At 37.1% G+C, this 24,464-nt stretch overlaps 1 protein-coding gene and 1 non-coding gene across 7 annotated transcripts in view; both read left to right on the top strand.

Annotated features, from left to right (window-relative positions):
- Positions 1-24,464, top strand: part of CD55 (CD55 molecule (Cromer blood group)) — a 49,349-nt gene that overhangs the window by 9,118 nt on the left and 15,767 nt on the right. For 5 of the 6 annotated variants that reach the window (XM_037039700.1, XM_037039701.1, XM_037039702.1 and 2 more), the window contains exons 5-7: positions 5,751-5,836; positions 9,013-9,789; positions 23,002-23,022. In XM_037039700.1, the coding sequence (XP_036895595.1) occupies positions 5,751-5,836; positions 9,013-9,789; positions 23,002-23,022 (884 nt within the window). The remainder of the gene's footprint in view (positions 1-5,750; positions 5,837-9,012; positions 9,790-23,001; positions 23,023-24,464) is intronic. The other variant, XM_037039705.1, reaches the window with a different exon arrangement.
- LOC118982577 (U6 spliceosomal RNA) lies at positions 6,732-6,838 on the top strand. The gene has a single exon (XR_005065569.1). It is a non-coding gene; the product is annotated as a U6 spliceosomal RNA (small nuclear RNA).

Genomic DNA, 24,464 nt, shown 5'->3' with positions numbered 1-24,464 from the left:
TTCCTCTTTCTCCCTTGCTGCCTTTAAGATTCTCTCTTTGTCTTGAAATTTTGCCATTTTAATGATGATGTGTCTTGAAGTGGGCCTCTTTGGGTTCCTCTTGAATGGGACTCTCTGTGATTCCTGGATTCGTGTAACTTTTTTTCTCATCAAATTAGGAAAATTTTCTGTTATTACTCTTTCAAATAGGTTTTCTATCCCTTGTTCTTCTTCTTCTCCTTCTGGTATTCCTATTATTTGGATATTATTACATTTCATATTATCTTGCATTTCTCTTAGTCCCTGTTCATTCTTTTTGAGCCTCTTTTCCCTTTCTTGCTCTTTCTGGCAGATTCTTTCTGCTGTGTCCTCCAAGTAGCTGATCCGATCTTCTGCCTCATCGATCCTGCTTTTCATTCCTTCTACTGTGTTCTTCAGTTCCGAAATTGTATTCTTCATTTCCTCTTGTCCTTTGGTGATAGTTTCTATTTCCTTTTTCATGTTGATATAGTTTGCGGAGAGCTTATTGTAGCTCCCCTCTAGTTTCTGGTAGCTTCCCTCTAGTTTCTGGTAACTCATTGTGAGCTCTTTGAATTTCCTGATAACTAGTGCTTTGGATTCAATATCTGATAGCTGACTTGCTTCTCTTTCATTTGACATTCTTTCTGAGACTTCCACCTTTTCTTTCTTTTGGGCATTGTTTCTTTGTCTTCCCATTGTTTATGGGACTCTTCTTGTTAGCTTCAGCTTCTTAAATTGGTCTGTTCTGACTCCCTAGGTTTATGGTGTGAACTTCTGTGGTAGAGTACCTGTGAAGTTCAGTGGTGCAGTCTGCTGCAGGTATCTTGATATTCTCCGCTTCCACCTACTCCTTTCTTTGTGTGTGTGTGATGCTTTGTTTCTTTCTTTGTTTCTTTATGCTGCTTGCTATAAGACAACATGAAATGTAATATCTGTATAATCGAGATACCAGAAAAAGAAGAAGAGGATTAAGGGATAGAAAACCTGTTTGAAAAAGTAATGATAGAAAACTTCCCTAATTTGGTGAGAGAAAAGGTCACACAAGCCCAGGAAGCAGAGGACCCCAAGCAAGAGGAATCTAAAGAAGCCCACTCCCAGATACATCATAATTAAAATGGCAAATTCAAAAACAAAAAGATAATCTTAAAGGCAGCAAGGAAGATACAGAAAGTAACATATAAGAGAGCCCTAATAAGACTAGCAGCTGACTTCTCAACAGAATACTACGAGCCAGAAGGGAATGACGAGAAATATTCCAAGTAATGAAAAGCAAAGGCCTGCAGCCAGGAAGACTCTACCCAACAAGACTCTTAATTAAAATGGAAGATGAAATAAGGAGTTTTCTTAAAAAAAGGAAGGCTAAAATAATATGTCTCCATCAAACCAGTATTGCAAGATAAGCTATAGGGACTGCTTTAAATAGATGAAGAAAAAGAGTGAGAGAGAGGGGAACACAGGCACAAAGGGAGAAAATAGCCTTAAATAATGTAATAACCTTACAATTATTATTGTTATAAATAACAATAATAACCTTAAATGTAAATGAATTAAATGCTTCCATCAAAAGACATAGGGTAGCTGAATGGATAAGAAAACATGACCCACACATATGCTTCGAGATCCACCTCCAAATATAAAACCTCCACAGACTAAAAGTGAAGGGTTGGGAAAAATTTTTTCCAAGAAAGTGGACAGGAAAAAGAAAGCTGAGGTTGCAATACTTATATCAGAAAAAATAGACTTTAAAGCAAAGGTCATAAAAAAGAGACACAAAAGTACACTTCATAATACTCAAGGGAATAATTCATATATGCACCTGACATAGGAGCACACAATATATAAGAAAAGTCTTGAAGGACTTCAAGAAACATATGGACAGCAACACAATTATAGTACGGGAATTTGACACAACATTGTCAATAATGGATAGATCTTCCAAACAAAATATCATCAAGGACATTGTGGAACTGAATGATACATTAGATCAATTGAGTTAACTGATATAGAATTTTTCATCCCCAAAAAACAAAATACAAATTCTTCTAAAATGCACATGGAACATTTTCAAAGATACACCATATGATATGACACAAAACAAGCCTCAACAAATTCAACAAAATTTAAATCATATGGAGCATTTTCTCTGACCACAAGGGACTGAAACGAGAAACCACCCTCAAGGAAAAAACTCAAAAACATGAAAACTCATAGAGACTGAATAGCATACTATTGAACAATGAATGGGGTAAGAATGAGATCAAGAAAGAAATCAAAGAGTTTCTGGAAACAAACACACAACAGTCCAAAACCTATGGGACACAGTGAAGACAGTCCTGAGAAGGAAGTTCATAGTGATACAGGTCTACTTACAAAGATAGAAACATTTCAAATAAATAACCTCACCCTACAACTATAAGAACTGAAAGAACAACAACAAACAAAGCCCAGAGTGAATAGAAGGAAGGAAATAATCAAGATCAGAGCAGAATCAAATGACATAGAGACTAAAAGAACAATTCAAAAGATCAATAAATCCAGGTGCTGGTTCTTTGAAAAGATAAACAAAAATGGGCAGACCTTTAACCAGACTCATCAAGAAGAAAGGGAGAGTACCCAAATAAATAAAATCAGAAATGAAAAAGGATAAATTACAACTGAAACCACAGAAATATGAAGTATTGTAAGAAATTACTGTGAACAACTATATGCCAAGAAATTGGTGTGAAATGGACAAATTTCTAGAAAAATATAATTTCTAAAACTGAATAGGGAAGAAGCAGAAAGCCTGAACACACTGATAACAGTTTGTGAAATTGAAGCAGTAATCAAAAAACTCCTGGTACACAAAAGCCCTGGACCAGACAGTTTCACAGAAGAATTTTACAAAACATTTAAGGATGAACTAATCCCTATCCCCAGACTATTCCAAAAAATCCAACAAGAAGGAAGACTCCCATACTCTTTTTATGAGGCCAGCATCATCCGAATCTCAAAACCAGATAAAGAAACAACAAAGAAAGAAAACTTCAGGCCAATATCACTGATGGACATAGATGCTAAAATCCTCAACAAAATATTGACAATCTGCATCCAACAATATATTAAAAAGGTCATACACCATGATCAAGTGGGATTCATCCCAGGGATGCAAGGATGGTGCAATAGTCACAAATCAATAAACATAATACAATGCATAAACAAAAGGAAAGACAAAGATTACATAATCCAATCAATAGATGCAGAAAAAAACATTTGATAAGGTAGAACATTCATTTATGATAAAAATGCTCAGTAAAGTGGGAGTAGAAGGAGCTTACCTCAACATACTAAAGGCCACATATGAAAAAACTTACAGTCAACATCATCCTCAATGGCCAAAATTAAAAGCTATTCCACTAAGATCAATAACAAAATAATATACTTCTTTTACCACTTCTACTCAACATATCCTAGCCACAGCAATCAAATGAGAAAAAGAAGTAAAAGGCATCCAAACTGGAAAAGAGGAAATACACTGTCATTGTTTGCAGATGACATGATAGTTAAAATAGAAAATCCTATAGACTTCACCAAAAAACTCCTCTACCTAATAAGTGAATTTGGCAAAACAGTGGTATACAAAGTGAATATTCAGAAATCAAAGGCATTTTTGTACACCAACAATGAAATATCAGAAACAATCAAGAAAAAAAAACATTCGCTATAGCAACAAGAGAAATAAAGTACCTGGGAATAAACCTAACCAAGAAGGTCAAAGACCTGTACTCAGAAAACTACACAACACTAAAGAAAGAAATTAAGGAAGGCAGAAATAAATGGAAGCATATACCATGTCCATGGATAGGAAGAATTGACATCATCAAAATCTCCGCACTACCCAAAGCAATTTAAAGATTCAGTGTAATCCCTATTAGAATAACAATGACATATTTCATAGATATAGAACAAACGTTTCAAATATTTATAAGGAACCATAAACTACCCTGATAGGCACAACCATTTTGAGAAAGAACAGCAAAGTAGGTGAAATCACAATACCTGACATCAAACTATGTTACAAAGCAACTGTAATCAAAACAGTCTGGTATTGGCATAAGAACAGACACACAAATCAGTGGAACAGAACAGAGAGTCCAGAAATAAACCCATGTCTCTATGCTCAATTAATTTTGAGCTAAGTGGGCTGAAGCATAAAATGGAGTCAAAATAGCCTCTTCAATGAATGCTGTTGGAGATCTGGACAGCTACATGTAAAAAATGAAACTCAATCACTAACTTACACCTTACACAAAAATAAACTGAAGATGGATAAAAGTCTTATATGTAAGTTGCAACAGACTAAAAGTCCTAGAGGAGAACATAGGCAAGAAAATCTCATATATTCCACACAGCAATATTTTCACCAATACATCCCCTAGAGGAAGGAACATAAAGGAAAGAAGAAATAAATCGGACTTCATCAAAACAAAAAGCTTCCGCGCAGCTAAAGAAAACATCAGCAAAATGAAAAAGGAACAAACTGTATGGGAAAATACATTTGCCAGTGATACTTCAGACAAGGGTTTGATCTCCAAAATGTATACAGAACTCATGCAACTCCACTCCATGCAGACAAACAACCCAATTAAGAAATGGGCAAAGGACTTGAACAGATATTTCTCCAAGGAGGACATACAAAGGGCCCAGAGACATATGAAAGGATGCTCAGCACTGCTAGCCACTAAAGAGATGAACATTAAAACCACAATGAGATACCACTTCACACCAATCAGAATGGCTATCATAAACAAATCAACAAACAAGTGCTGGTGAGGTTGTGGAGAAAAGGGAACTCTAGTACACTGTTGTTGGGAATGCAAACTGGTGTGACCACTGTGGAAAACAGTATGAAATTTTCTCAAAAAACTAAAAATGGAACTGTCTTTTGACCTGGAAATTCCACTGTTGGGATTATACCCTAAGAATTCTGAAACATCAAAAGAACCTATGCGCCCCAATGCTCATAGCACTGCAATTTGTAATAGCCAAGTGCTGGAAGCAACCTAAGTGCCCCCCAATAAATGGGTGGATCAAAAAACAATGTACTTTTATACAATGGAATACTATGTATCATAGTATCTCATTATGTATCACGATGGAATACTATGTATCTCCTACCCTTCACGACAGCATGGATGGAACTGGAGAGCAGTATACCAAGTGAAATAAGCCAGGTGGTGAAAGACAAATACTATATGATCTCACCTATAAGTAGAACCTAATCAACAAAACAAGCAATCAAAATATAATCAGAGACATTGAAATAAAGAACAAACTGACAGTAACCAGAGGGGAGAGGAATAATGAACAAAGAAGGGGAAGGGTCATCAAGGAACATATATAAAGGACCCATGGACAAAGCCAAAGGGACATAGGATTGAGGGTAAGAGGTTGGGGTGGATGGGGCATGAGAAGGTGGTGGTGGGAAAATGGAGACAACTATACTTGAACAGCAATTAAAAAATAAATAAAATGATTTAAAACACTTTATGCTTTTTTAACATTTACTCCACTCAGAAATGTTTTGCATGTGTTATACTTTTTTATCCTGTGGATCACCTTTTAATTTTTTTTTCTTTTTCTTTAAACTGCCATACAAACTTTTATCAACACTTGTTTTGTCTCCACCTACTAGTATAGTAAATATTTTAAGATGACATTCTGGAGAATTTAAAAAAACTCAACTTTTTTTTTCTTCCTTCATTGTTTAGGTATGAATTAGTTGGTGTAACTTCTAGTTACTGTCTTCTTAAGGGAGATGATGTTGACTGGGATAATCCATTTCCAGAGTGCAAAGGTAAGACTGAGAGTCAAGACACTCATGTTTTAGGTTTGACTAATCAATGACAAATTATTTTCTGTGTGTTAAGAATTATTCACAGTGATTATATGGTGTTTGTCTTTTATCACCTGGCTTATTTCATCCAGCATAATGCTCTACAGTTCCACTGATGTTGCCACAAAGGGTAGGAGCTCCTTCTTTCTTTCTGATACATAGTATTCTATTTCATATGATCTCACGTGTAAGTGGTACCTAATCAATAAAACAAACAAAGAAGCAAAATACAATGAGAGATATAGATATAAAGAACAAACTGACAGTAACTAGAGGGAAGGGAGGAGGGGTATACTGGGGGCTAGAAGGGGAGGGTGGTCAAGGAATATGTATAAAGGATCCATGGGCAAAACCAAAGGGGGAAAGGATTGAGGGTGGGAGGTGGACGTAGGTTGGGCATGGGACAGTGGTGGTGGGAAAGTCAAAACAATTGTATCTGAATAACAATAATAAAAATTTATAAAATTAAAAATTATTCATGCTGAATATTTGTATTATCCTTATCTTCTAATATAAGTCTTAGCTTATTTAAAAACTTTTGTTTGTAATGCTCCTTAATTTATTAGCTTTGGAGTAAAGGATTAAAAACAACCTAAAGTTTGTATTACATTTGGTCATTTACTATCTTGTCATTTCTTCTAACCGTCAAGTAGAATAGATATGAAAGTCTTTGGTCTAAGATCCAGCCTTTCTCAGATAGTCGCCCCCTTTTTGCAGTGAAGGGCCTCTGATGCATGTAAATGGACAACTCGGTCTACACACTCAAGTGCCCTATGACCCTTATCCCCATTCCACTGAACTGTGGGCAGAGGTATGCACATCAGCAGTACCGACCATCCTCAAGTATATGGACTATGTGCTCTTTTCGGCAGCACATATACTAAAACTGGGACAATACAGAGAAGATTATCATGTCCCCTGCATACAGTTGACATGCAAATTTGTGAAGCATTGCATATTTTAAAAAAAGGGAGGGTGACCCTGGCTGGTGGTGTTGAGCACCAGCCTGTGAACTGAAAGATTACCAGTTCACTGGTTTGATTCCTGGTTAAGGCACATGCCTGGGTTGTGGGCCAAGTCCCTAGTTAGGGTGTGCAAGAGGCAACAGATTGATGTTTTGCTCCCTCTCTTTCCTTATCCCTAAAATATAAATTTTAAAAAACAAAGAAATAAGAGAAAAGAAAAAGAAATAAATGAAAGGAAAGGAAAAAGAGTGTGGACCAGGAGGAAGGAACCTCTCAGCCCTTGAAAGGGGTAGTGGCACCGGAAATTCTGAATGCCAGTCCCTCAAGCAAGATTTAGAATGGGGGGGGGGTGCTTTCAATGAGCACATTGCTTCAGCTCTGCAAATACCCAACTGGTAGAGAGAGACACAGCCAGAGGAGGGCCACAGTACTACCTTTTGAAGTGTGGGAGCTAGGGCAGGCATTCTAGTCATGTACAACATTATACATTTATTTCTCGGAGAATCCATAGAATCTCTGAAGCCCATATATAAACCTAAGGATAAAAATATAACTATGTAAATTGATTAGCTTTGCTCTCAGGCCACTCTATTCTCTTTGGTCATATTTTACTTTACAGTACAATAAATATGCTGAAACCTTTAGTACCTTATGTACTATATATAGGTCATCTATATATTATAAGAGTTTTGTTGCCCTCGAATTATTTCATTGTCAATTTCTGGTGGCTGCAGACAAAAATTTCTTTGAAAAAAATTCAACACATTTTAAATTAATAAAACTGGCAAGATATTTTTACAGATAAATAAAACCAAATTAAGTTAAATATTTTATATTAAAATTTCAAATTAACCACATGTCTAAATTAAGCATTGAGGGAAACCTATAAATATCATTAAGTAATGGGTAGTGTATTTGGAACTTTGGATACAATAGTTGTAAAACAAGAGTGCTAACTTTAAGACCAATTTATACACACACAGTCATGTGTAGCTTAACAATGAGGATGTGACCCAAGAAACACGTAGTTAGGCAATTTCGTCATTGTCAAGCATCATAGAGTGCACTCACAAAAAATAGATGGTATAACTCACTGCACACTTAGGCTCCATTATAATGCTATTCAACCACAATTGTAAATGCAGTTCATCATTGACTGAAATGTCATTATGCAGCTAATGGTGCTTGGGGTGGTAGTGCTGGGTGATGTAACGTGTTGCTTCAAACTCCTAAATATGACATTTAGGAAACCAAGTCTTGCTGTGCATTTCCCAAGGAACTAAAATGCTTGAAATCACGGTGTAAAATAACTTTTCCTACATTAGCTCTCTTATTCCTCACAGTAAAATTATAAAATATGCTCTGCTTTTATGCTCACTTTATAGGTGAGAAAACCAAAGTTTGGAGGGATTAGAGACCTTGGACTCTAGGATGTGGTGGAACAGGCCCAAGTACCACTCAGAACTGCCATGAGAGGGAGGTTGTCCAAGCAACCCAAAGTCAAATGCAAGTCGCCATACCAGGCCCTCACTTGTGATTATCAGAATAAGTTCTTAACTGAAGTTGCACTTTAGGCATTTGTTAGCTCACCTAAAATCCAAAAGGAACTAAACTGATGTTTGTAAAGTTGATAAACAGCACAAAAACAGAAAAAGGGAGTAATTTCATTCTGATTAACTTTATTACTTTAAAAAAGAACTGAAATAAGTTTCCAGGTCACTAACATATCCTGAAAGCTGTGGGAGCAGAAACTCTGGGTGATCTCTGCTGTGATTATCTCTGTTGTCCAGTGTTTGCATCCTGCTGTTCTTTGGTCTTGGCATGAGCAAAGGAAGACTCTTTCTGAGGGAAAATATCTTTATTTGGGGTGTGTCACAGAATGAGATCACTGCTGACTCTGGCTTTGGCTTTCCTTCTTCACAAAAAAAAGCAGTTTAGTCTTCTCAGTAATGCACTATGTGGTGCATTTAGTTTCCAGTATGTATAATTTGTACTGAAGTAAAATCAGTGTAGCAGTTTAGTTCCTTGGAAAATGCACAACAGACTTGGTTTCCTAAATGTCATATTTAGGTGTTTGGGTCTGGGGAGAGAAGAGTCATCCTGTAAGCAATTGGTTTCTAAATTTTAACAGCATTGTTTAGCTGATATTTGAATGACATTTTTCTTCCACAGCAAGTTCTCAAATTTCTGAGGTCACACCAACTCTCCTGATACCCACCACGGTGGATGTTCCAGGTACAAAAGCTCCATCAACTGCTCAGAAACACACCACAGTAATCGTTCCAGCTACAGAAGTCACATCAACTCCTCAGGAACTCACTACAGTAAACTTTTCAGCTACAGAAGCCCTATTGACTCCTCAGAAATCCACGACATTAAATATTCCAGCTATAGAATTTCCCTCATCTCTTCAGAAACCCATCACTGCAAATGTTCCAGCTATGGAAGCCACATCAACTCCTCAGAAACCCACTAAAATAAATTCTTCAGCTACAAAGACCCTACTAATTGCCCAGAAATCCACCTTACATGATCCAACTAATCCTCAGAAACCCACCTCAAATATTTCAGTTATGGAAACCCTATCAACTCCTCAGAAACCCATCAGAGCAGATGATTCATTCACAATAGCCAAAATAACCCCTGTATCAAATGCTCTGTCTACAGAGACCCCTCCAGCAGCCCAGACTCCCATCATGGCAAATTCTTCTGTTTCACAAGCTATACCCCAAACACAAAGACTCACAACAGCAAAAGTTTCATTTACACAGAGTCTTCTGGGAACACAAAAGTTCACTGCTTTACATGCTCCAGTGACTAAGAGTCTCCACACAACACAAAGACTGCCCTCTGCTCCTATTTCAGCAACACGGAGTACAGCTGTTCCCAGGGCAACCACGCCTTTTCATGCAAGAAGCACACCTACAAGAAAAGGAACCCCTTCTTCAGGTGAGCGGGTGCTCTACACATTTCTGAGTATGAATCTCATGTGTTATGGTGGAGATTTGAGCTTAACCAGGTTTACATAATAAAATAGTCAGTGATTGACTGTATCCCGAGTTTTAGTCATATTAATGTTCCATGCTTTCTTCAGAGGCAGACTTGGATTGTGGTAAGGCAAATCTTTACAAAAAAAGGTTTGGCCCCACAAGAAAAATGGTAAATTAAAATTGGTGAAAAAATTCCGTTTTCTATATTAGCTGTAGAGAGTCATTGGATTCTTCATGACCCTTCAGAGAACTGAATATATGCCATCCTTCTTCTGGGTCTGGTTCATTGTTAGAGACCCATCCCTCAAATAGCTAAAGAATCTCTTCAGATTCCCTGGAATTGCCAATTTGGCAATTGTTCCACTTGTTGCTCTTCCTCTTCCCCTTCTGGTACCCCTATAATTCAGATATTGGAACGTTTAAAGATGTCCTGGAGGTTCCTAAGCCTCTCCTCATTTATTTTGAATTCTTGTTTCCTCCTTCTTTTCTGTTTGGTCATTTTTTCTTCCTTCTGGTCCACTCCATTGATTTGAGTCCCAGTTTCCTTTCCATCACTATTGGTTTCCTGTGCATTTCCCTTCATTTCACTCAGTTTAGCCTTCATTTGTCACTCTACTTTGTGACTAAGATCAACCAGTTCTGTGAGCATCCTGATCACCAGTGTTTTGAACTGTGCATTTGATAGGTTGGCCATCTCTTGGTCGCTTAGAAGTATTGGCTCTGAGGCTTTGAGCTGTTCTTCTTGAGCCATAATGTTTTGGTCTGTTCGTGCCTGTTACATATAAGAGGCAGAGCCTTAGGTGTTCACCAGGGTGGGGCAACCCAGTCAGTGGGTTGTGATGCTGTATGTGGGGGCAGGGTCAGAGAGGAGCAATGGCATGTGTTCTGCTCTGTCTCAGATATCGGTCTCTTCTGCTGCTTCCTGCAAGCAAAATGGGCCCTTCTGGTGCTGATTCTCGGGTGTGTGGGCCTGTGCACCCTCCAGGTCCCTGTGGGTCTCTCCAACAAACTCTCTGTGAGGCTGGGAGACTCTCCTGGCATCTCAACCCCCAAAGTTTTTCCAATCAGTGCTTTTAGGCTTTATTTCCCAGTGCTGGGGCCTTGGTTCACGCAGTCCGTCTCACTGCTCACTCCTCTGCCTGGTTTATCTGAGTGCAAATGTGTGACTCTGGTCAGCCAGCCACTTTGCACCCTCACTGGGTCCACCCATTGCCATCCCACACCTGGAATCTGCCAACTGCCGCCTGCGTGCCTGAGACTGGCCACCTTTTCCTGTGAGATCCCGCTCTGCCAGAAGCTGATTCCACCCCTTACCGATCTGGCTGAACGGTTCATTGTTGTTGGACTTTCATGCAGTTCAATCTTCTGTGTTTTGGTTGTGTTTTTGTTACTAAAACTTTGTTCTCTTTAAACTTGGTTGTGTGAGGAGGCACAGTGTTTCCACCTATGCCTCCATCTTGGCTGGAAGTCCTGGTTAATTAATTTTAACACATGTACGTGGGTACTGACTTCTTCAATTTTTATGACATCTCTGGGCCTAAAAGTTTTAAGTTGAATACAGTCAATTTTCATATAAATATAAAATTTGTTGTAGAGCTAACTTTGTTAAAGTATTTTCTGCAAAAATACATGATAATTTAACAATTTTAAATTAAACTTGAGTCAATTGTTAAGACTCAAAATTAGATAAAATTAGATAAAAACTAATTTTACTCACCTGACACAGACTGGGAAGCACAGGGAGTCAAGCCGTGGCTGTCGACTTCAGTAACTGAGAATCGCCTGTGCTTTCCTTTGGCTTGGGGAACTTCAAGTCACCCATGCTTCCCAGTGGCGTGAGGCCTGCGCCGGCTCTCAAACACTCTCGGGGAGTCTCCAGCTGCTGGCAGGACCCCTGGAAGAGAGCTAGTAGCCAGCTCCATCCCTACCCAGCCGGCACAGACTGGGAAGCACCGGGAGTGAGGCTGTTTGTGAGTTGCCCTGTGTGTTCAGCCACAGCACAGGGAAAGGTCCGCACCCAAGCCTGCAAGACTAGGAAAGCCTGACAGGAGGCGCACACCCTCACACCAGACAAGGGCTGGAAAGCCTGGGTAAAAATCCACTCTCAGTGGGGTGCAGGAGAGTGGCGCCAGTCTGGATCTTGGGAGGGCACTGGCGAGACCAGTTGAGCTCACCAAGGTGCGAGAGAGGCCACACTAACAGCCCTCAGGCTGCTGCAGCTAGTGAGACCAGAAGAAAAGGTTTGACCAGCTGGAAACCAACCAGAGGAGTAGGTGGAAGCGGAGAACACCAAGATACCTACAGGAGAATGCACCACTGAATTTCATAGGTATCCTACCACAGAAGTTCACACCATAAACCCAGGGAACCAGAACAGATCAATTTAAGAAGCTGAGGCAAACAAGAAGAGCATCACAAACAATGGGAAGACAAAGAAACAATCCCCAAATGAAAGAAAAGGAGGAAGTCACAGAAAGAATGTTAGATGAAATAGAGGCAAGTCAACTATCAGATATTGAATTCAAAGCACGCGTTCTCAGGAAATTCAAAGAGCTTGAAACAAGCTCCCAGAAACTACAGAGGAGCTACAATGAACTCTCTGCAAACTATACCAACATGAAAAAGGAAATAGAAACCATCAGCAAAGGACAAGAGGAAATGAAGAATACAATTTCTGAACTGAAGAACACAGTAGAAGGTATGAAGAGCAGGATTGATGAGTCGGAAGACTGCATAAGCAAGCTCAAAGATAGGGTAGAAAGAATCTCCCAGATGGACCAAGTAATGGAAAGGAGAATCAAAAAATGAGGAGAGTTTAAGAGAAATGCAGGACAATATGAAACATAATAATATCCGAAAAATAGGCATACCAGAAGGAGAAGAAGAACAAGGGATAGAAAACCTACTTGAAAGAGTAATAACAGAAAATTTTCCTAAGTTGAGGAAAGATAAAGTCACGCGAATCCAGGAATTGCAGAGAGTCTGAGGTAGGTGGAACCCAAAGAGGCCCACTGCAAGACACATCGTCATTAAAATGGCAAAATTCCAAGACAAAGACAGAATCCTAAAGGCATCAAGGAAGAAAGAGGAACTAACATACAAGGGGGTCCCAATAAGGTTGGCTAATGACTTCCTTTGGAAAGTTTCCAATGGAAACATTCCAAGCAAGAAAAGAATGGCAGGAAATATTCCAAGTAATGAGAAACAGAGGCCTACAACCGAGACTGCTTTATCCAGCAAGGCTCTCAATCAAGATAGAAGGCCAAATAAAGAGCTTCCAAGACAAAAGAAGTCTAAAAGAATACGCCTCCACAAAACCTGCTCTACAAGAATTACTAAAAGGGCTGCTTTAAGGAAAGGAAGGAAAAGAGAGAGACAGAGAGGAACACAGGTACATAAATGGCAATGAATAAGTACCTTTCGATAATAACTTTAAACGTAAATGGATTAAATGCACCAATTAAGAGACATAGAATAGCTGAATGGATAAGAAAGCATGACCCACACATATGCTGCCTACAAGAGACTCACCTGAGGACAAAAGACCACCACAGACTGAAAGTGAAAGGATGGAAACAAATTTTCCAAGCAAATGGACATGAAAAAAAAGCCGGGGTAGCAATCCTCATATCAGACAAAATAGACTTCAAAAAAAAGGCTATAAAGAGAGACCCAGAAGGTCACTTCATAATACTCAAGGGAAGAATCCACCAAGAAGACATTAACATCATAAATATATATGCACCCAACACAGGAGCACCCAAATATATAAAGAAAATCCTAGAGGACCTCAAGAAAGATATTGACAGCAACACAATTATAGTAGGGGATTTTAACACCCCACTGTCAAAAATGGACAGATCTTCCAAACAAAATATCAACAAAGATATAGCAGCATTAAACGACACTCTAGAAGAAATGGACCTAATTGATATATATAGAGCCATCCATCCCAAAGAAACTAAATACACTTTCTTTTCAAACGCACATGGAACATTTTCAAAGATAGATCACATGATAGGACACAAAACCAGTCTCAACAACTTCAGGAAAATAGAAATCATACCAAGCATCTTCTCTGATCACAAGGGACTGAAATTGGAAACCAACCCCACAGGAAAAAACCCAAAACACCCAAAATCATGGAGACTGAATGGTAGGCTATTGAACAATGAATGGGTCAAGATTGAAATTAGGGAGGAAATCAAAAAACTCCTTGAAACAAATGAAAATGAACTCACCACAACCCAAAATTTATGGGACACAGTGAAGGCAGTCCTGAGAGGGAAGTTCATAGCGATACAGGCTCACCTAAAGAGGATAGAAACATTTCAAACAAACAACCTAACCCAACGCCTGCAAGAACTCGAGGAACAACAACAAAGACAGCCCAGAGCAAGTAGAAGGAAGGAAATAACCAAGATCAAAGCAGAATTAAATGACATAGAGACTAAAAGCACAATTCTAAAGATCAATGAATCCAGGAGTTGGTTTTTTGAAAAGATAAACAAAATAGACAAACCTTTAAGTAGGCTCATTAAGAAAAGAAGAGAGAGGACACAAATAAACACAATCAGAAATGAAAGAGGAGAGATTACAACTGATACCACAGAAATAGAAAGGATTGTAAGAAATTACTATGCGGAACTGTATGCCAAGAAATTTGAAAACCTGGGTGAAATGGACAAATTTCTAGAAAAATATAATCTTCCAAAACTCAATGAAAAAGAAGCAGAAAACCTGAACAGGCCAATAACAGCAAATGAAATTGAAGAAGTAATCAAAAAACTCCCATCACACAAAAGCCCTGGGCCAGATGGTTTCACAGGAGAATTCTACAAAGCTTTTAAGGAAGAGCTAACCCCTATTCTTCACAGACTATTCCAAAAAATCCAAAAGGAGGGAAAACTCCCCAACTCTTTCTATGAAGCCAGCATCACCCTAATCCCAAAGCCAGATAGAGACACAACAAAGAAAGAAAATTACAGACCAATATCACTGATGAACATAGATGCTAAAATCCTCAACAAAATATTGGCAAATCGCATCCAACAATATATCAAAAAGATCATACACCACGACCAAGTGGGATTCATCCCGGGGATGCAAGGATGGTTCAATATACGCAAATCAATAAATGTAATACACGAAATAAACAAAAGCAAAGACAAAAACCACATGGTCATATCAATAGATGCGGAAAAAGCTTTTGATAAGGTACAACACCCATTTATGATAAAGGTACTCAGCAAGGTGGGAATAGAGGGAACATTCCTCAATATAATAAAGGCCATATATGAAAGACCTACAGCCAACATCATACTCAATGGGCAAAAACTAAAAGCTTTTCCACTAAGATCAGGTACAAGACAAGGTTGCCCACTTTCACCACTTCTATTCAATATAGTATTAGAAGTTCTAGCTGCAGCGATCAGACAAGAAAAGGAAATAAAAGGCATCCAAATCGGAAAGGAGGAAACAAAACTGGCATTGTTTGCAGATGACATGATAGTGTACATGGAAAACCCTATAGCCTCTACCAAAAAACTGCTGGAACTAATAAATGAATTTGGCATAACAGCGGGATACAAAGTTAATATCCAGAAATCAAAGGCATTTTTGTATACCAACAATGAAGCAGCAGAAGCAGAAATCAGGAAAAAAATCCCATTCGATATAGCAAAAAGAAAAATAAAATATCTGGGAATAAACCTAACCAAGGAGGTAAAAGACCTGTATGCAGAAAACTACACAACACTGAAGAAAGAAATCAAGGAAGACACAAACAAATGGAAACATATACCGTGTTCATGGATTGGAAGAATTAACATCATCAAAATGTCCATACTACCCAAAGCAATTTACAGATTCAATGCAATACCTATTAAAGTACCAATGGCATATTTCACAGACATAGAACAAACACTTCAAAAATTTATATGGAACCATAAAAGACCCCGAATAGCAGCTGCAATTTTGAGAAAGAAGAACAAAGTAGGAGGGATCACAATACCTGATATCAAACTGTATTACAAGGCCACTGTAATCAAAACAGCCTGGTACTGGCACAAAAACAGGCACATAGACCAATGGAATAGAACAGAGAGCCCAGAAATAAACCCAACTCTCTACAGTCAATTAATATTCGACAAAGGGGGCAATAACATAAAATGGAGTAAAGATAGCCTTTTCAACAAATGGTGTTGGGAGAACTGGACAGCTACATGCAAAAAAATGAAACTTGAGCACCAACTTACACCATACACCAAAATTAATTCAAGGTGGATAAAAGACTTAAATATAAGCTGTGAAACCATTAAAGCCCTAGAGGAGAACATTGACAGGAAAATCTCAGATATTCCACGCAGCAAGATTTTTGCTGATATGTCCCCTAGAGCAAGGGACATAAAGGAAAGAATAAACAAATGGGATCTCATCAAAATTAAAAGCTTCTGCGCAGCTAAGGAAAACAGTATCAAGAGAAAAAGAGAAGCAACAGTTTGGGAAAACATATTTGTCAATGATACCTCAGACAAAAGTTTAATCTCCAACATATACAAAGAACTCACTCCACTCCACTCAAAGAAGACAAGCAACCCAATTAAAAAATGGGCAAAAGACTCCAACAGAGATTTCTCCAAGGAGGACATACAGAGAATCCAGAGACACATGAAAAGATGCTTGATATCGCTACCTATCAGAGAGATGCAAATTAAAACCACAATGAGATACCACTTTACACCAGTCAGAATGGCTATCATAAACAAAGAAACAAACAACAAGTGCTGGAGAGGTTGTGGGGAAAAGGGGACCCTAGTTCACGGTTGGTGGGATTGCAGACTGGTACAACCACTATGGAAAACAGTATGGAATTTTCTAAGAAAACTAAAAGTGAATGTGCCTTTTGACCCAGCAATTGCACTATTAGGAGTATATCCTAAGAACCCTGAAACACCAATCCAAAAGAACCTATGCACCCTGATGTTCATAGCAGCATGATTTACAATAGCCAAGAGTTGGAAGCAACCTAGAAGCCCATTGGTAAATGACTGGATCAAAAAGCTATGCTGCAGAAAGGAAGAAGCACCTCCTACCTTTTGCAACATCATGGATGGAACTGGAGATCATTATGGTGAGCGAAATAAGCCAGGCGGTGAAAGACAAATACCATATGATCTCACCTTTAACAAGAATGTAAACAACAAAACAAACAAGCAAGCAAAATATGACCAATGCCACTCAAATACGGAACAGGCTGACAGGATACAGAGAGGAGAGGGGAGAGAATCATAGGGGAAAAGGAGAGGGATTCACATGAATAAATATAAAGGACACATGAACAATAATTAAGATGGGGGGCAGAAATGGGAGGGAGGTGGGGAGCACTTGGGAGGGGGCAGGGCAGGGAATATAAAACAGAAAACTGTACTTGAATAAGAATTAAATAAAAAAATTTAAAAAACTAATTTTGAAGTCAAATTTTATTTTGAGTGGTTAAATGTTATTTTCACATTACAATTGACATTTAACATAATTCTATATTAGTTGCTGCTGTATCGCACAGTGGATAGACAATCATGTAATTTACAAAGTGATTCTCATGATGTTTCAAGCACCCACACATCACCAGACTTATTACAATATTATTGACTGTGTTTTCTATTTTGTGCTTTAGATTCCCATGACTGTTAAATTTGTACTTCTTAATCTCTTCACCTTTTTCACCCAGTTGCTTAACTACAACCTCTCTGGCAACCATCAGTTTGTTCTCTCTATGTGTCTGTTTCTGTTCTGTTTGTGAATTTATTTAGTTTTTAGAGTCCTCCTATCAGTGAAATCATAGGATATTTGTCTTTCTTTGACTGACTTATTTCACTTAGCATAGTAGCCTTTTGGTCCTTCCATGCTGTTGCAAATGGTACAATTTCATTTATTTTCATGGCCAAGTAATATTCAATTGTGTATAGGTACCACTGCTTTTTTATTTACTTGTCTACTGATGCGCACTTGGGTTGCTTTCATATGTTGGCTATTGTAAATAATGCTGCAATGAACATAAGGGTACATATATTTTTTTCAATTTAGTTTTTGGTTTTCTTCAGACTTATACCCAAAATTGTAAACAGTGAATCATAATGCAATCCCATTTTTAATTTTTTTGAGAAATCTCGGTGCAGTTTTCTGTAGTGGCTACACCAATTTGCATTTCCACCAACAGTGCACCAGGGTTCTCCACATTCTCACCAACACTTGTTGATTGTTAATTTATTGATGATAGCCTTTCTAACAGGTGTGCAGTGGTATCTCACTATGTTTTTTAAAATTTATATTCTCTGATGATTGGTGATTATGAGCATCTTTTCTTCTGTCTGTTGGTCCTCTGTATGCCCTTTTTGGAGACGTGTCTTTTCAGGTCTTGTGCCCATTTTAAAATTGGATTGTCTGATATTTTTGATGTTGACTTATATGAGTTCTGTGTTAATTTTGGATATTAACCCCTTATAATATGTATCCTTGCCAATATCTTCTCTCATTTCTTTTTTTAAGATTTTTATTTATTTATCTTTAGAGGGGAAGGAAAGGAGAGAAGGAGAGAAATATCAATGTATGGTTGCCTCTCGTGAGTCCCCTGCTGGAAACTGGCCTGCAACCCAGGCATCTCCCCTGACTGGGAATCGAACCACCATCGTGTGGTTCATAGGCCCGCACTCAATCCACTGAACTACACCAGCCAGGGCTCTCATTTCTTTTTTTTGATGGTTTCATTTGTTGTGCAAACCTTTTTTGTTTGATGTAGTCCCATTTGTTTATTTTTTTGTTTGTTTATTTCCCTTGTCCATGGATATATATCAGAAAAGAATATTGTTGAGAAAAATGTCAGAGTTTGTTTCCTAGGTTTACTCCTAGGAATTTTATGGTTTCAAATCTTACACTAAGTCTTAAATTCATTTTGAGTTTATTTTGTATATGGAGTAAAAAAATGGTTTAGTTTCATTTTTTGGCATGTATCTATCCAGTTTTATCAACACAATTTATTGAATAGACTGCCTTTACCCCATTGTGTTCTTGTTTCCTTTCTCACATATTAATTGACCACATAGGGTTTATTTCTGCGTCCTCTAGTCTCTAACATTAATCTATATGTCTGCTTTTATTCTAGTACCATGCTGTTTTGATTGCTATAGGCTAGTAGTATAGTTTGATATCAGGTAGCATGGTACAACAAATATTGTTCTTCTTTCTCAAGATTGTGATTCCATGTAAATTTTTGCATTATTTATTTTAGTTCTAATTCTTTGAAAACAAAAAGGTGATATGCTGATAGGGGTTGAACTGAATCTATAGATTGCTTTGGGTATAAACAATTCACGATATTAATTCTTCCTATCCATGAATCCATGAACAGGGCCTGTCCTTCCATTTACTTGTATCTTTTTCAGTTTGTTTCTTCAATCTCATGATTTTCTGAGTATAGGTATTTTACCTCTTTGTTTAAATTTATTCCTAGGTATTTTAATGATTTATTTTGATGCAATTGTAAATAGGATTGCTTTTCTAGTTTCTCTTTCTCATAGTTCACTACTGGTGTATAAAAATGCAACTTAGCCCTGGCTGGTGTGTTTTAGTGGATTAAGTGCCAGCCTGTAAGGCAAAGGATGGCTTGTTCGACTCCCTGTCCAGGCAAGTATCTAGGTTGTAGGCCCCGTCCCCAGGGGGTGCAAGAGAGGCAACTACACATTGATGTTTCTCTCCCTCTCTTTCTCCCTCCCTTCCCCTCTAGAAATAATTAAATAAAATCTTTAAAATACATAAATAATAAAACATTAAAAATACAATTTATACTTGAATATTAATTGTTCACTATTTTATTCATATATCAGTGCTAGCAATGTTTTGGTGGAGTCTTTAAGAGAAAATACTTTTAGTTTTTCCTCATTGTGTATGTGAGCTGTGGGTTTGTCATATATGGCCTTTATTACATTGAAGTATATTTACTCTAGTCCCACTTTGCTGAGAGTTTTTATCATGAATGGGCGATAAATGTTTTTGAAGTGCTTTTTGTGCATCTATTGATATGATCATATAGGGTTTCTATTTTATCTTATTAACATGGTATATTACATTAATTGATTTGCAGATATTGTTCCAACCTTGCATCCCAGAAACAAATCCCACTTGATCGTGGTGTATAATCATTTTTAAAATTCATATTTATTGATTTTTAAAGATAGAGGGAGAAAGGGCGGGAGGAGGAGAGAGAGACATTGGTTGTTTGTTTCACCCATCTATGCATTAATTGACTGATTCTTGTATGTTCCCTGATGACTGGGGATCAAATCCACAATCTTGTAGTGTAGGGACAATGCTGCAAACAACACTACCTGGCCAGGACTGTGATCTTTTTTAAAATGTTTTTTATTGATTAGCTTAAAAAAAGCATTTTATTTATTAATTTTTAGAAAGAGATGGAGGAGGGAGAAAGAGAAGGAGAAAAATGTCAATGTGTGGTTGCCACTTGGAGTAAAAGTTACCTACTGGTAACCTGGCCTGCAACCCAGGCATGTGCCCTGACTGGGGAGCGAACCAGAGACCCTTTGGTTCACAGGTTGGTGCTCAATCCACTGAGACACACCAGCCAGGGTGGACTGTGACCTTTTTAATATATTGATGATTTCAGTTTCCTAATATTTTGTTGAGGATTTTTGTATCTATGTGCATTAGGGATATTGGCTTATAATTTTCTTTCCTTGTAATAGCTTTTACCTGGTTTTGAAATAAGGATGATGTTGGCTTCCTGAAATGATCTTGGGAGTTTTCTTTTCTTGGATGTGTTGGAATAGTTTGAGAACTATAGGTGTAAATTCTCCTTTGAATGCTTGGTAAAATTTATCTGTGAAACCATCCAGTCTAGGACTTTTGTTTGTGGAAAGTTTCTTAATTACTGCTTTTACTTCATTTTTCATAATTAGTCTGTTCAGATTTTTGTGGGTTTTTTTAATTTTTTTATTTGGTTTTGGAAGCCTGCATGTAGGAATTTATTCATTTTGTCCAGATTGTCCGATGTTGGCATATAATTATTTCTAGTATTTTCTTGTAAGTTTTTTTGTATTCCTGTGGTGTCAGTTGTCATTTCTCCTCTTTCATTTCTCATTGTATTTATATATGGGTCATTCCTCTTTTTTTCTGGATGACTACAGTTAAAGGTTAATCTCCCTTGTTTATTAATTTCATCAATTTTTGTGTTGTTTATTTAGACTATATTTTGTTTACTTCCACTCTGATCTTCATTATTTCCTTTTTTATGCTCGTTTGGGTTTTTTTGTTGTTGTTGTTCTTTTTCTATTTCCTTTAAGTATAATTAGATTTTTTTGTTTGAGATTTTTCTTGTTTCTTGAGGCCCATAATGCTATGGATTTCCCTCTTTAGTCTGCTTCCACTGTGTCCCATAGATTTTGGGTTATTGTGTTCTCATTTTTGTTTGTCTTACGTTATCCTTCAATTTCTTCCTTGATCTCACTGTTAACCCATTCATTGCTTAGTACCATCATTTAGCCTCCATGTGTTTGTACGGTTTTCATTGTTGTTCTTGTAATTGAGTTCTCATTTCATAATATTGTGATCAGAGAAGGTGCTTGATATTATTTAAATCTTTTTTAATTCACTGAGCTTTGTTTTGTTGTCTAACATGGTCTATCCTGGAAAATGTTCCATGTGCATTTGAGAAGAATGTATATTTTGTTATTTGGAGTAAAATGCTCTACAAATATTAATTAAATCCACCTGTTTAATGTTTCCTTGTTGATTTTTGTCTCAAGGACCCATCCATTGATGTTAATGGTGTGTTAAAATACCCTGCTTTGACTGTATTATTGTTGGTCTCTCCATTTATATCCATTAATAATTGCCTTATATATTGAGGTGCTCTTATGTTGGGTGTATAAATGTTTACAAGGGTTATATCCTCTTGTTGAATTGATCCCTTTATCATTATGTAATGTCCTTATTTGTCTTTTATCATACCTTTTATTTTAAAGTCTATTTGTCCAATATAAGTATTATTCTCCCCATTTATTTCTTTTGGTTTTTATTTGCATGCAATACCTTTTTCTATCCATTTACTCTCAGCCCCTGTATATCTCTTGAGCTGAAGCAAGTCTCTTGGAGACAGCATATATGTAGGTCTTGTTTTCTTCTGTGTTTAGCTACCCTATGCCTTCTGATTGGTGCATTTAATCCATATATGTTCAAAGTGATTATTGATAGGCAAGTTGCTATTGCCATTTTATAATTCATATTTATTTTGAGGTCAAATTCCTTATATGTAATTAATTTATTTTTAAAATAGCATGCCACTTCTTGATGTTATTAAAAAATAGTAGCTACGAGTTATTGAGCATGTATGATAGTGGCATGTACCATACACTTTCCATTTGTTGACAGTTGCCCTTGCAACAACCTTGCAAAATAAGTATTTTGGGTTTCATTTTATAGATGATTTATTTTAGAGGCTTAGAGAGTAACACTAATCATATACAATGCATAGTTAACAGAGAAAAAATTGGGCGTAAACACATATTTTCTGCCTTTAAATTGAACACTTTTCTGCTATATATATTGCCTGTTCTCAATGGTACTTTGAGCAAATTTGTTCATCCCTAAAGACAGCAGTTTATTTATTATTATAAATATCTCTTATCTGACAGTAAAGTTATTTTTGTGATGCCTCACTCATAGTCATTGAAAGGTATAAATAATAAGGTGATGAGTAATTTAAGTTTTGATAGAATGCTGAGACTTCAATTTCTGATAGTTTCTTTATCACAGGATTGGATCAGCAATTACTTACCATTTAAGCTTTAAGACTTCTTTCTTGCCATTAAGTCATATAAACAAATTTACATAGCGTTTGTTTTAGCATTCAATAACTCTTTATTATATTTTATGTTTATAATGTTAACCCATTGAATAGATATAGGCACTAGTGTGTATGTTCTTTGGTTATTCATAATATGTAATTATTTTCATAAGTTTATAATTTTTTAGTTATAAAAATCTGACTTACCTTTGAACTTTCCATTGCAGTTTATACATATGTTAAATTGATTGCAAATCCATGACTTAAAAGCTTTTAATTTTTGTAATTGTATTTTTCTTTTTTTTTCTTTTTTAGGGGTTAGCAACATTATATCTGGTAAGTGTAACTCTTGGCCAGTTAAAAGAATTTACTATTACTATTGTATGTACAATCCATGTTTCTGGAAGAGAATATTGTATTTTAGCTGTCGTAGGAATACTATTAAAATGCAGCATTTAAGTTTTCCAAAAAGAAGACAGGTAAATATATTTTATCATTGTGGTTTGTGGACACCATTAGGTTCTAGGTATGTTCTTAAGTATTACCAATGATGATCTTCTTTTTTATCATTTTTTGCTGTTATTCTGTTATATGTGTCCCAATTTTTCCCCTTTGCCTGCTTTTGCCCATCCCACCCACTGTTTCCACAGTTAATTCCCACACTGTTGTCCATGTTTGTGAGTCATTCATACATGTTCTCTATCCATCAGGTGTCCAACCTCTGATCTGTAGGTCACATGCAGCCCAGCGTGGCTATGAATGTGGCCCGACATAAATTGTAAATTTACTTAAAACATTATGAGTTTTTTTGTGATTATGTGCATCAATGTATTTAATGTGTGCCCCAATACAACTCTTCTTCTTCCAGTGTGGTGACTAAATGCCAGAAGTTTGGACACCTTTGGGTCCTTTCCCCTTCTTTCCACCATTATCCCCTTCCCCACTCCCCACACCCCTAGTGACTTTCAGTGTGTTCCATGTTTCCATGCTTGTGGTTGTATTTTGTTTGTCAGTTAATTTTGTTCATTAGATTCCTCTTATAGTTAAGATCATATGGTATTTGTTTGTCTTTTACCTACTGGCCTACTTCACTGATCATAATATTCTCCAGATCCACCCATGCTGTTGCAAAAGATAGGAGTTCCTTCTTTCTTTCTGCTGAGTAGTATTCCACTGTGTATATGTATAACAGTTTTTTGATCCATTCATTTGTGGATGGTCACTTAGGTTGTTTCCAGCACTTGACTATTAAAAATAGCACCACTGTGAACATAGGGGTGCCTAAGTTCTTTTGGGTTAGTGATTCAGACTTCTTAGGGTATATTCCCAGCAGTGGAATTACTGGGTCAAAATGCAGTTCCATTTTTAGTTTTTTAAGGAAAATTCTATACTGTTTTCCAACAGTTTTCCAACCTGTACCAGTCTAAATTTCCACCAACAGTGCACTAGGGTTCCCTTTTCTCTGATCCTCACCAGCACTCATTGTTTATTAGTTTATTAATGATGGCTGTATACCAGAATAAACTCAAAATGGTTAAAAGATTTAAATATAAGTCTTAACATCATAAAAGTCCTAAAGAAACACATAGGCAGTAAAATTTTAGATAACCCACATAGCAATATTTTTGCTGATCTTCTAGGGCAAGGAGAATAAAGGGAAAAATAAACAAATGAGACTACACCAAACTAAATAGCTTCTGCATGGCTAAAGAAATCATCATCGAAATAAAAAAGAACTGATTATATGAGAGAACATATTTGCCAATGATACATCAGAC

Source organism: Sturnira hondurensis, unplaced genomic scaffold (genome assembly GCF_014824575.4).
Source record: "Sturnira hondurensis isolate 20B ecotype Veracruz unplaced genomic scaffold, ASM1482457v3 Scaffold0025400, whole genome shotgun sequence".
Taxonomy (NCBI): domain Eukaryota; kingdom Metazoa; phylum Chordata; class Mammalia; order Chiroptera; family Phyllostomidae; genus Sturnira; species Sturnira hondurensis.
This window is presented reverse-complemented; position numbering and strand designations above follow the sequence as displayed.